The 13,365-nt window shown below is 30.5% G+C and overlaps 1 protein-coding gene across 1 annotated transcript in view; it reads left to right on the top strand.

Annotated features, from left to right (window-relative positions):
- The first annotated feature begins 330 nt into the window (after positions 1-330).
- LOC108751034 (muscle, skeletal receptor tyrosine protein kinase-like) overlaps positions 331-13,365 on the top strand; it is a 115,754-nt gene continuing 102,719 nt past the window's right edge. The window contains exon 1 of the mRNA XM_018490964.1: positions 331-652. Coding sequence (XP_018346466.1) covers positions 514-652 — 139 coding nt within the window. The 5' untranslated portion in view covers positions 331-513. The remainder of the gene's footprint in view (positions 653-13,365) is intronic.

Genomic DNA, 13,365 nt, shown 5'->3' with positions numbered 1-13,365 from the left:
ATTGTATAATTACTCTAATTAATTCTATTGTATAATTACTTTTAATTATTTATTCTAACCGCGTCTTCAATATTACAATACAGAATGTTGCCACAAGGAAGAAATAACTTTTGTATGCAAACTAGTTTTTGGTGGTACAGCTTCAATCGCTAAAATTTCATTGGATTCGTATACGCATGAAATTTCCCCGTATAACAGGAAATAAAAAAATGCTACGATAAAACAACCCGTATTGTGAAAAAGGGAGGCCGTTTCAACGCATGTCGTCCGCAAGTCGGCCTCGCACACAATGCAACTCGCTGCGCCCGATGCAATCGCATTCTATTAATGAATGTAGTTCGCATCCGTGGCACGCGCGTTAAGATCGTTACGAAATCTCGCGTCACGTGTGCGAGAACCGAAAGTGGAAGGAAGGAAGGAAGGAAGCACGTGAGGCATTATTAAACTTCTCGTGCTCTAATCCGGGTGTAACGCGCGTGGTTTACGTGGTCGGAACGAAAACTATGCGGTACGATGAGGGGTCCAAGAAGAATCGGTGGTGGCCTACCGAGCGGGAAAAATCTGGACTGCTGCCAGAAGGTGCGTCAAGCTCGAGAAGTATTGCTGGTGTACTTGAGCATCTGTGCATTGCTGCCCGACGCTATTTTCACCGGTGAGTATTGATGATTTTTCTTTTCGTATAATTACGGCTTTCTGTTCGATCTCGGTAATATAGACATGTGTAATGGAAGTTCCTGTCTTCATCCAAGAAATCACAGATATGGATTATTTAAAAAAGACCTAATACATTGTATAAAAAAAATTAATATTGTTCCATTACTTCAAAAATAACGCAATTAAAAAATTGAGTTTTTTTTTAAGTATTGATTAATTAAACAATATCGGCAAAAAGAATTTTTTTTAGAAATATGATCAAATATGACCAAATTTTTATTTTACAACCTTAAAAATCATCCTTTTTGAATTGTGATAATTTTGATATTTTACAAAATTAATCGTAACAAGTCCGGAATAATTTATCAAAAGTGATATTATTTGAAATATAATGAACAGATTATATTTCTTCAAAACAATTTCTTCTTCAAACTTCGAAACTGCCTTAAATCTAAATTAAATGTTCTCTACAAAAATTTTCTTTTTTATTTACTATAAAAGGACATAATTTAAAATGTATCACTCTTGTAGAAGGTATAATCTTTTTGGAAACCTTAAGAGCGACACAAGTGTATAGAGAACGACCTCTGTGAAGTTAAATTAGTTTACTTTTAATGGTTCATAGAGTAATTTTTATTTAATTCACTTATAATAAATAATTATAACTAAAAAAAATTACTAATAAATTTATAAATAATGTGAACTTTGTTTCAAGATGTAAATTATTAATTAAATCTTTGATAGAAAATTTAGCAAATGTTATTCAAATAATCTCGTTTTACTTATCGCAAAAAATCCATCACTTCTTGTTAGAGGGTAACTCACAAATCGCGCTATCACGTACCGTCGTCAACAACGCCAGGCGTAACGACAATATGATTTCTGCGCGCGGATGCAGAGCGCGGGAGTGAAACTTTTCTGCAGTCGTTCTTTAATATAAGGTCTCGCGGTCTCACCTGAGAAATGAAGAGCATAAATCATGGCGCTCATCAAGCCTCGCGTGGTCTCAATTTTGCAAAACTTTCCCCACAAATCTTTGCCGCCCAAGGCGCTGTCGTCTCCATCTTTTAAAGATTAGTTTAATGTCGTTCGCGATGTCTGCCGTACTTCAACTTTATAATGAGAAAGTCACTGTGACGGAACGAAATAAGCAATAACACTGTGTTATATGAAGAAGCATCCTATAGAACTTTAAGTTTATAAAAATCACATACATCATTCTACTTAACAATTTGGTTACTTTATAATAATATGTGAGGTAATGTTGGTAATATTTCGTCCAGTGAGTTTATTTACAAGTATAGATAGATAATTTTATTTAATTAAAATTAGTTTTGTATTAATATTGTAATTTCCACATTGAAATTATTGGTGCAATTGTACTTATGGTTTTTATAATGTTACTATTTTTTATACTTAAATTTTTATTTAATTACGGGATAATGCATTATAATTGTAACAATTTAGCTACAAAAGAATTGATATGCGTGTATATATGAGAGATAAAGGTTAACTACCGCGAACATACATTTAGAGCTCCCGAGACAATTCGAGCGTTGGTCTTATTTAAAAATAGGCATCACAGAGACCTAAGCAAGCTATATGTAGAAATGCCTCTAATTCCACAATAGTATTACAATAAAGGTAAATATATCGTGAAATAATATAATTTCTTAAGGCTTTAACTCTTACATCTTATGTAATTTTTTAAATTTTAATTTATGTTTCAAATCCATACAAAAATGATGTTAATTCTGATACAGATTTTTAATCATTTATACAGATTTTTCAATTATATAAAATTAAGTTTTATTTATATTAACAAAATAGAGAAGAATTATCAAAAATAACTTTATACGTAAAATGTTTAATACTTTCTAAATGTTAAATACTTACGCTCTTTCGTTTATAATAAAACATTTAACAGTCAATTTAATTTTTGTACTTAAAACTTTCCGCTGTGATTGTTTTAAAGTTTGTTATAAATTATGAAAGAGTACAAGTTCCGTTGTTTTGATGTCAGAAGGACGTGACTAGAAATATAAATTGAGAGAAACGACTTTCGTAAAATGCGAGGGTAGTATTAAAGGACGTCCTCAGACGTACTCGAACGCGAGGTGCAGCTCTATGCGTCGAGATATGCAACTTGTAACGCTTCACAGACAAAATAGGAACTAATTAAGCACACGAGAGTTTAAACGAGGCGCGGCACTGGCCGTAGTGCAAATTGCAAGTCGTATTAACAATTATCTCGTAATTGTCTACAGCATGCTCAGGATTTGTAAAGCTAGAATTAAATTCGCAAGTAACGCTTGCTGGCACTTCGTGTCTCGACTCCATGTGTTCCTTTCTAGATATACCTCTCGTTCTATTTTCCCTCAAATCTCTGTCATTGTGTTTCCTCGCTTCGTCAAGGATTTGACATTTCATTTGAATGAAAGGGGGAAAATAAATTTCGCATACTTGCTTTTAAAAGTAAAATGTGATAGTCGTAGACCAGCATTTATAATCGCATTTCTGCTGAAAAATTCTATGAATTCTAAATCAAGAGACGCGATAGCGTCTTGAGCCAAATATATTTTTTGTAAAAAAATTAAATAATTCATATATAATACAATAATTAAACCCTAACATACACTTATAAAAACATATATTAATCAGATTGAAGCAAATTCTTTTATTAATTAAATAGAATAAGTAGCAATATTTTTATTTCAAAACATTTCGTCGTATAAACAAAATTAATCGAATTTTAAACTAGATTTAGACTAAGTATAATTAATAAAATTATAGTACTTTATCTAATGTTTAATCTAATGTTTTGCTACTTTTAATGAGTAATGATCTGCTTTAATGAATAGACGTTGTTAATTATAAGAATTAATTACACAAACTGACAATCACTAATTTTTTATATGAAATGATTAATCGTATTTCAAAAAATAATATGATAATACGCAGAGCGATTCTTATTGCTTCTTACTTATCAAGTCTCGAAATATAAATGAAAATATAATGTAAACATTTACTGGCATGTGGCCTCGATGTTTGTTTTTGCGCATTACAACGGTTACAATATTATGTTTATATGATGACTCGCGTCGATGACTTCGCGTTATCATTCGTGTTTCGGCAATCTAACTGAAAGGAAGCATCGAAAATCGTTCAGTATATCGTCAAGTTATTACTCCTCGAAACGTGATTGCAAAAATAACAGAATTTGATCACTTCTTATACGCATTAGTAATAAGCAACGTGTATCAATACAATCTGCGCGATTAATAAATTCTTACTATAAATTTGTAACTAGAAACAATTAAATGTTACAACGCGATCGACAATTTATATTAAATTTGTTCTTTGTGATTGAACACTTGTTAAATGAAATAGGTGTATATTTGAAATCTGGTGAAAGCAAGAAAAAAAATTTTATGCATCAAGTGCAATGACAAAGAACGCAGGCTTATTGTAACATATTTCTTTACTTATTTTAAATAGGAATATAAACTAATACTTTGTTCTGATAAAACACTTTTTCTTATATAAAGAGAAAAAAGTATGATTAAAAAGTATGCATTATTAGAAGTTTATATTATTGAGATGATATTAATATCTTGTCTATTTCATGATGTTACAAGTAAGATCATGTACGAGAGTAGAGTTTTGCAAAGTAATGTCTGATCTCGTGTGGTAATGAGTATGCACATTATCATTGATGATCATTAATCATTTTTACGGGTTAGCATTGTGTAAAAGAAACGAAAAAATATATTTATGAGATGGAGGAGGTATAACAGTGGGAATAACCGTGGAGTAAGTATAATTTACTTTTTATATAATACATATATATATGTGAATGTATACATAGAAAAAAGTTGCCGATACTGACATAAGTCTTCTAAAGTGACACCCCCTTATTTCTCAGAAACTAGTTATTGCACTTTAATAATATATAGTTAATAATAATAGTACTAATAAAATCATGATCTGTTTTAAATATTCAATTTTATTATGTTAAATGGATTTAATAGAATACATTAATAATTCGAAAAGATAGCACACATAAATAATAAATATAAGATTTATTTCTGTTGACGTTCTTGATTTCCTGTAAATTGCTAATATGTTTTGTTATAATACGATCATATCCGCTTCTTCAGATGACAAGGGAATCATATAAAATGATAAAATTTGATTTTAATGAAACTTTAACATATTACAGTACATAAAGAGATGAATTTAGAAAATTACTTGCGGCGGAAAAATGGTTTGAAAGTATGAAAGCGCCCTCATATATTAACGCGGATTTTAGTTTTTCCCGTTGTATTTTAAAAATTATTCGAGATGTCAAAAAATATTATATACAAAACTTTTATAATAAAATTATTCGCTTCGTATTTCAAGTTTTAATATAAACGGTCTCGTTTCCAATCATATTGTTTATAAACGCTCGCCTGTACATGCGTAACTCTCTATATACGAGTATATCGGTTATTGCGAAGAATGTTGCTAAGGTCTCGATAGTCTAAAGGCTTAGGACGCTCGCACAGAATGCAAGAGATCCGGGTTCGACTCCCGGCCGTGACAATATTTTTCGCAATAAATTTATTATAGTTTTCTAAGATTTTGGGAAATTTTGGGGGGATTATTTGTTTCAGATTGATTGTGTGAATCCGCTAATTTCATCGGCTCGCAATTTATTTCTGAAAATTAATTCAATTTAAATGAATGTATATTATATAGTAGCTCAACATCTTAACACTCGGACTGGTAAGGCGCTTCGAATTTCAAGTTTTAATAAAATTATTTTTGTTCATCCACTTCAATAATATTTTTATAAAACAAAGAACATTTTTTTAATTCGAAAAAATCATTTGTTAAAATATTATTAACACAAATGAGTACGAGAGGTAATTTTGTTGTAAAGCTTTGTAAAACATTTTTGGATATCTCGTATAGTTTCCGAGATATAACGGAAAAAATCTGAAAACTGCTTTACCATATAAGGGATAATTTTATCACTTCAAATCGTTTTTTCGCCCCAACGAACATTTTCTAAATTCATCTTTTTATGTAACCTATATGTATATTCATTAGAATCAGATTTTATCACTTAGTGTGGTTCTTCCTTGTAAGAACTGTCGCATTAATCTGTTCTTGTTATTATCTACAATTTTGATATAGATTTCTGAAAAATTTAGTATGCATAAATATTTATAAACATGTATAATTATATATGAAATATGTCCATACATGTTCATACATGCTTTTTTCTTTTATAAAATTACTTATTAGTGTAATAGAAATAATAATAGTAATGTGAAAACATTAAAAATAATTATAAAGGTAATTTTTGCACTATTTGTTTTAGAAAAAATCAAGTTTAAAGAAATGTAAAAAAATTATTTATGTATAATTATATATAAAATTATGCATAATTATGTATGAGCAATTTTTTTTATATTTTTTACAAACTTGTTTTTTTCTAAAACATACAATGCGAAAATGATCCCTTTAATTATTTTTTATGTTTTCCTTCGTGGATTTTGAAATGTTGCGATAGAGAGTTATTTGCAATTATTTCTCTTTGTAGCGCATCTAGTATTTCCTAAAGATGATTTTATGTAGATGTTTCTTTAAACTTTGCGTAATTAACATTGGTTCATTAAACAAATAGCCACAAAATTTACATTTTTCTTTGTATATCTATTCTGTAAAAATGTCGCCATATCAAATCGTTGTCTGTTTTCCACTTTAAAAGATCTCTTTCATTATATATTTTATGTTCATGATATAAGTGTTGTTTCATATAATTTATTATGTCTAGTAATATGAGTTGTATAAATTACCGGACACAATTTGCACCTTATAAATTTATTAAAATGTTCCCACATCCAATTGTCTAATTCTTCTAGCGTTGCCATTGTATCTATACAGTATCGCGGTACGTGTATTACTATGCGGGACAACATATTGATTATGCTGAAGATAATGTACAGAGAACCTATTTAGAAAGGTCAAAAATATATCTTTTATTATGTAAATATGTTTGAATCTTCTTAATAGTTAAGTCATATAATTTCGTTTCTTATTTGATTCCCGTATAGTCAAACATTTAAAATTAGGAGTGATCATGCAAAAACACATTTCGTCATACGTGTACGTTGTGTAGAAATACGCCGACACTTGTTATTGTTTTATAAAGTAGCCTCATTGTGTCCGTGCTCTAAGGGGCTGCGTATAAGGAAGTAGAAACAGGGAATGGGAACAGCAACAGAAAATACGAATTTCAATCTATCAGAAACTGTATATTATATAGTGCATTGTTTCTGATTGGTTGAAATTCTTATTCTCTGTTCCTGTTTCTATTCTCTATTTCTATTCCTTCATTGTGCGTAATGCTTCTCTGTGGCCAAATTGTCCGAACAGATTCGTGAGGTCTGTCGCACAAACTTTCCATAATCATAAAATGTATCCTAAGAATTAGCCAGTTACAATTTGTATGTATCAATACGCGTGAGCAAATGTGAATTCGTCTTTGAAATTTTTATTTGTGCGTAAAAGTGCTTGTAGGCAACTGATCTGTAGACATTAATATATATTATGTGTTTGTACAATGCAATTTGTGTGCAATCATGTGGCATGTGTGCAAACATTTTTCTTCTAATTTTATATTTATGCGCAATACTGCATGTTGGCAATAGAGCTGTAGGCAATAATTTTTGCACGTAAACTGTCGACAAGTGTAATGTAGGCAAACGGTGCTGTAGGCAATCAATTTATAGGCAAAGGGAGTTTCGATGCGTAAGGACGACGCCCATATATATTTTCCATAACAATAATCATAATTCCTACGTAGCGTATGAATTAACCAATCATCGGATGTGAATGTTTTTGATAATTCTTGATTGCGATTGGCTAATTTTTGCGTAAGTCTTAGGCCAGTAGTTATAATCGGTTATTATATTTAAGTCTGAATTACAGTCTTAAGATGTCATGAAATCAGAAAGCCATATTATCTTAAAACATTACTTAAAATAAGAACCAATTATGAATACTGGTCTTACGGTATTACGAAAAGTATGTGGTGGTCCTTTAATGTCTATTTGTAATGCTACAAAATAGCCAGTATGATTCGCGGCATTTTTCTGTAGCGCTTTTTCGTGCCAATTGGTCGGCGCTTGCATTGTCGCGCGATGAAGTGCCGTCTCGTGTGCAATTCATTAAGCCATGAGACACACTATTGCATAACACATAAGAAAATCATTCTGAATCCTTCCTTCTCTTCCATTTCACGGAAACGAAGAACTTTGATTGCATGATTCTTCTACGTATTATGCGTTATGTGTTATGCAAAAGTCTGTCTCGCGGTCCATAGAGTTCTATTATCACATTAAACTGTTATCTCCCCACTTTTCCTTATGTAAAAGTGTTGCCTGTCCGCCGTGGATGCGCAGAATAAGACCGTCACGTACAGAAAAGAGATATACGAGTAAACAGATCAAATGATGTAGCGTTTCTGCGATTGGTTCAAAACAAGTACCAATAGAAAGCGTGCGGTATGCAAATATACTTATCCTGCGCATAAATACATCGTTTTGATACGACAGTTAAAGGAATAAATTAGTGGTGTAATGTTATAATAAAGAAGTTTATGATGCAATCATTAATAGAATTTTTGATTGATAGAACTGGTGTGCATTCTGTGAGCATTAAAGCTGTTGTACACTAATTTAATTTGAATGTAAAAGTGAGATATCTCAATTGATAAAATGCTCAATGTACATTTTTATTAAATAGTACAATAAAATTTATTGAGGATTTCGCAGTTTAACTCGTTTATGTATTTTTACATCTTATTTTACATTTTACATCGTATTTTATACATCTTTATGTTGATTTGTGTATATTCAACAGCTTTAAAATGTATTAAATGCATAACAGTTTTGCTAATAAAAAAACGCTATAAGATTCAAAAATTTATATAGTTATTATATTTAAATATTAAATATTAAATTTTTTTTATGTTAATTGTTTGTTATCTGAATACATTAATAACTTGAAAAAAAAATAAAACACATTCATATTTGTAATGTTTACTTCTATTGACTATTTTGATGTCCAGAAGTTTGCCAATATGTACTGTTACAATAAGAACTTGTATCCGCATTTTTCTTAGCTGCGGATTGTTGTATCATTCTTTCCACATTGTTATCTTTGATATCGTTTTGAGATTCAGCGTTTTCTATTATAAACGCGACAATGAGCCAAGTGAGATCTTAAAATATCTATCCCATAAAATATATCAATACCAGATTTGCAAAATATGCACGTTGCATTAAGTTCTTTTTTATCGAATTTGAAGTATTGCGAGAGCGAATTATTCGCAACTACTTCTTTTTGTACCGCAATTATTATTTCCTGATGATGGCACATATTTAGATGATTCTTTAAAAATAATGCATTTACATCTGGTTCAAGAAATAAACGACCACAAAATTTACATTTTTCTTTGTATAAGTCTATTTTGTCGAAATATCGCCATATCAAGTTATTATAAGTTTCCTATTTTAAATAATCTAGTTCATTACATATTTTATGTTTATTGTATAAGTGTCCTTTCATTCTCATTATTGTACTTCTAGAAATAGGAGTTACGTAAGTTTGAGTACACAATTTGCCTTACCTTATAAATTTATTAAAATATTTCCACATTCAATTGTCTGATTCTTCTGGAGATGCCATTATATCCTCATAGTATTACGGTATGTGTGTTACTAAATACGATATTATATCGAAGATGATTTACAGAGAACTTATTTTGGAAAAGTCAAAACGAAGTAAGTCTTTTATTATGTAAATATATTTGAATTTTCCTAAGTTAAGTCAATAATAATTTCGTTTCTACTTTTTTGATTCTTTTATAGTCAAATACATGGTATGATTGAAGCGATCGGTATACATTGAACAACTAAATCCTATACACAAAAATGCGGGTTTGTAATGAAATTAAAAATTTTAAAAAACCTTCTTCTCTCTTTTTCTATTTTTTTTTCATATTCTAATTTTTTTGCAGCAAAAACTGCTGAAATTGTAAAGAGAATATCTTAAGGATGTTTTATACATATTTTCAAAAATGGTTACAAAATTATAAAAAAATTACAGATTATTTTAAATCACGTTTAAAAATAATATGACAAATTTGGTGACTTACTTAGGATTTATTATCTGGATCATAAATTATTTTTAATTATTTTTTTACAAATAGTATTTTTTTAAATTATAGTATACTGTATTTATATTATATAATAAAAATGTATGAAAATAAATTAGGTATAAAATAAATGACAAAAATTTCAATTCTTTAATATATGTAAGTACATAATGTATTTAAGATTAATTAATTATTAGGATGTAGGGAAATATGTATATATACGAAAGTTTGCTATAGTAAGCAACTAACACAACTGAACTGATCAAAAAACATCTTCAAATAGCCGCAAATCGACGCAAAGTCATCCTGCTCCATGACAACGCCAGATTCCATATTGCTAAAGAGTCCAAGGAAGCGCTGTTGGACTTAAAATGAGAAATCCGCCCGTACCTAACTTATTCACCAGCCATTGTCCCTTCTGATTTCCACCTATTCAGATCGATGCAACACGTGTTATCTGGTGAGCACTTCTCTAATGCCGAGGATGTTCGAAAATGATTGGATCGTGTCAAAAAATGACGAATTTTTTCAACGTGATATTCGTATGCTGCCTGAAAGGTAGGCAAAGATGGTAGAACACAATAGCAAATATTTTGACTAATATACATTGTTTCATTCATTTTATTTTAATAAAGAAAAGTTATTAAAAATGCGCAAGAACTTTCCTTACACTCTAATATTAGAGTTACATTGCGATGCATGAACTAGTTGCCCAGTAAATAAACAAAATACTTATTTGTTCTACATCTTTGTAACTAGCGAATTGCATGAAACTTTCCATAAATTACTTTCAATATTTAAAGGAAATATAAAAAGCAATTTAAATATTTTTGTTATTATTTTTAAAATTTTAATTTTTAATAATAAAAATAATAACAAATATAATAAATAAACGATAAAAATGTGTTATTAAAGAAAAATATAATCTTATTCACACAAGATTTCGTATATATAGTTTATTTAAAGTATTAAACACGTCTCCAAATTTAATTTTCTTTGCAGGTACTGTACGTGTGATAAGTTCTTAACATTTCTTTTTACTTAATTTTTTATTTAACTATATAAAATTCTATAAAGAGATAGACTATATAAAGAGATTTCAATTTGTTGCGAAAAAATCTTACCAAGTGACATATTATTTTTGTATCCAAAATAATGATGTCACTAGTATCTAGAATATTGAATATGACACCAACTTTTTTTTATGATGCACTAACTTTATGACGATCACTATAGAAACATGTTTATACATATGCCAACGTATATCGTTTCTAAATGCACACGATATACAATTTTAAAGGAAACAGTGACAATCCATGTCTTCACGTAGCATTTTATTCAATCTTCTCAATACTTGTGATTTATAATTTTATTTTATTTATTAAAACTTAAGTAAACTATAGTTCTCAAGTTATATAAAATTATATAATATGCAAGATTCTTTAAAATATTATTTATATAAGTTTTATATACATATACAGTTTTACACTAAAGCAAACAGTTTTATGCTAAAGTGAGTTAGGATAGCATCAACTTTTGCTTTTAAGAGAGAAATTGTATTCTCTCTGTGTCTTTTTTCTTTCCTAAATTATTAATATAATACAAATTTTAATTGAAGTTAAATATTTTATAATTGTTTAAATTCTTAGATGTGAGGCATTGTGCTAAAACAAGGGAGATGGTCTTGGTCTTGGTCAAGTACTTTCTGGCAAAGTTTACTTACCTCTAGGGGAACACGAGCGGCGCATTAATTGGTTTCTTGAACCGAGTGCCACATTTGAAGTTCCCTGCAAACTAAACATCTGGTTTTAGCGGTCTAAACATTTGAGTCCCGTGTTGATTCTCACGCGGCGGAGAGAACACGGACCCGAGATAATGTTTAATTGACATTTGCCAATTAAAGTCATACATTTATGCTGTAAACTTTTCCATCTTTTCTTTTTATTACTCGATGGACGATGATTCAATAAAAATAAATATTTGAACACGTCTTATTTTTTTCTACAAAATAGTATATCACTAACATATTTTTTTATAAATATATGTATGACTAGAATACCGGCTTATCGATACATTTTTTTTAATTATGTGGATAAAAGCTTTAGATAATTTGTGAGTAATATAGTTTATTAGACGATTGAGCAAATATAGAGTTGTCTAAGATAATAGAACAAGAGCCACAAAAAAAGAGAAAGCTGTTTTACATTTACTGTAACGCATGGTAGACAACTCGATTGTATTACTCGATTTTTCCCGAGACAATACCGACTACGTATCGCCGTAAGGGAGAACCGAAAACAAACTATGCTCCTCTGTCTGGCGGAAACGAACCGCGTGTCTATCAATAGAGCGAGCTACAACTCGATTTGCTCCTTGCTCACGGCAAATTTGCAGATAGTCGAATGCAACAATATATTAATTTAAATAAGAATATTAATTTTTCTTTATTAATTATGTCATTATTTATTGCATTACTTTTTCTAGCAGCTAATGCAGTGTCAATAATAACGAAGTCAATTAATGCATTATTGCAATGTAATATTTGGAGCGTAAAATCACATTATCATTGAAATGGGGAATGAAACTCGATTCTATGCTTTGCTAAAATTTGCGGAATTGAGATGTATGATCTCAAAAAGGATAACTTAAGAAAGTTGATGCTGTTCCCGGTAGACTCGACTATTGAGCAGTTGGACTGCCAAGCGTTGCGAAACGCAGTCAAGCCACGTTGAGACAACCGAAAACAAAACTGTCTGCCGCTCTTCAGTCCCTCATGCCGGAAACGCATCACGCGGTTACCCATAAAGAGGATTATGGTGAGGTACGTCGTCCAAGAGGAGAGAACGAGTGAGGAGTAGTCCAAGCGCCGGCAGTTACTTATGCTTAGGACAATTTACCTTAATTAATTAACCGGCGTTGCGACGGGGTGCTAATTTATGTTCATAGAATGATTCACCGCCACTCCTGGACGGATTGCGGTTTAGCTTCCTTCTTCGTCCGGCTCTAGTCCGTCGACTACGTGCTCAGGCCGAAATTCGGCCGTCGCATTCTGCCAGACGAACGAGCCACGCTAATTAGAAGTCACCGCGGAGCGTTTCGAATTGCATCCGAAAATTTGCACGGATCCTGACATTTCACGCGTCTAGCTCGCGGGCGATGTCGCACGACACTATGCGTGACTTGCGGAAAGTGTCTCCGTTAGCGTCGGAAATCTTGTCACGTGGAAAGATAATACTGAGAAAATATACTTCACTTGGAAAGAAAATACCGAAAGAAAGTAAGATAAAATACAGAAATATTTTAGTAACAATTAACAGAAGATTTCTTAAATTCTGTATTACATAAAGCGCTAAGTGTGTCATTAGGGTTATAATACACTGCAAAAATTTATTAAGTCCTAATGATATTTCTTTGTACACTAAGTAAACATTTATTTACAATAAATAGATATTTATTCAATAAAGAAATGATAGTTAAATCAAATTAATAATTTTTCT

Source organism: Trachymyrmex septentrionalis, unplaced genomic scaffold, assembly GCF_001594115.1.
Source record: "Trachymyrmex septentrionalis isolate Tsep2-gDNA-1 unplaced genomic scaffold, Tsep1.0 scaffold40, whole genome shotgun sequence".
Classification (NCBI taxonomy): domain Eukaryota; kingdom Metazoa; phylum Arthropoda; class Insecta; order Hymenoptera; family Formicidae; genus Trachymyrmex; species Trachymyrmex septentrionalis.
This window is presented reverse-complemented; position numbering and strand designations above follow the sequence as displayed.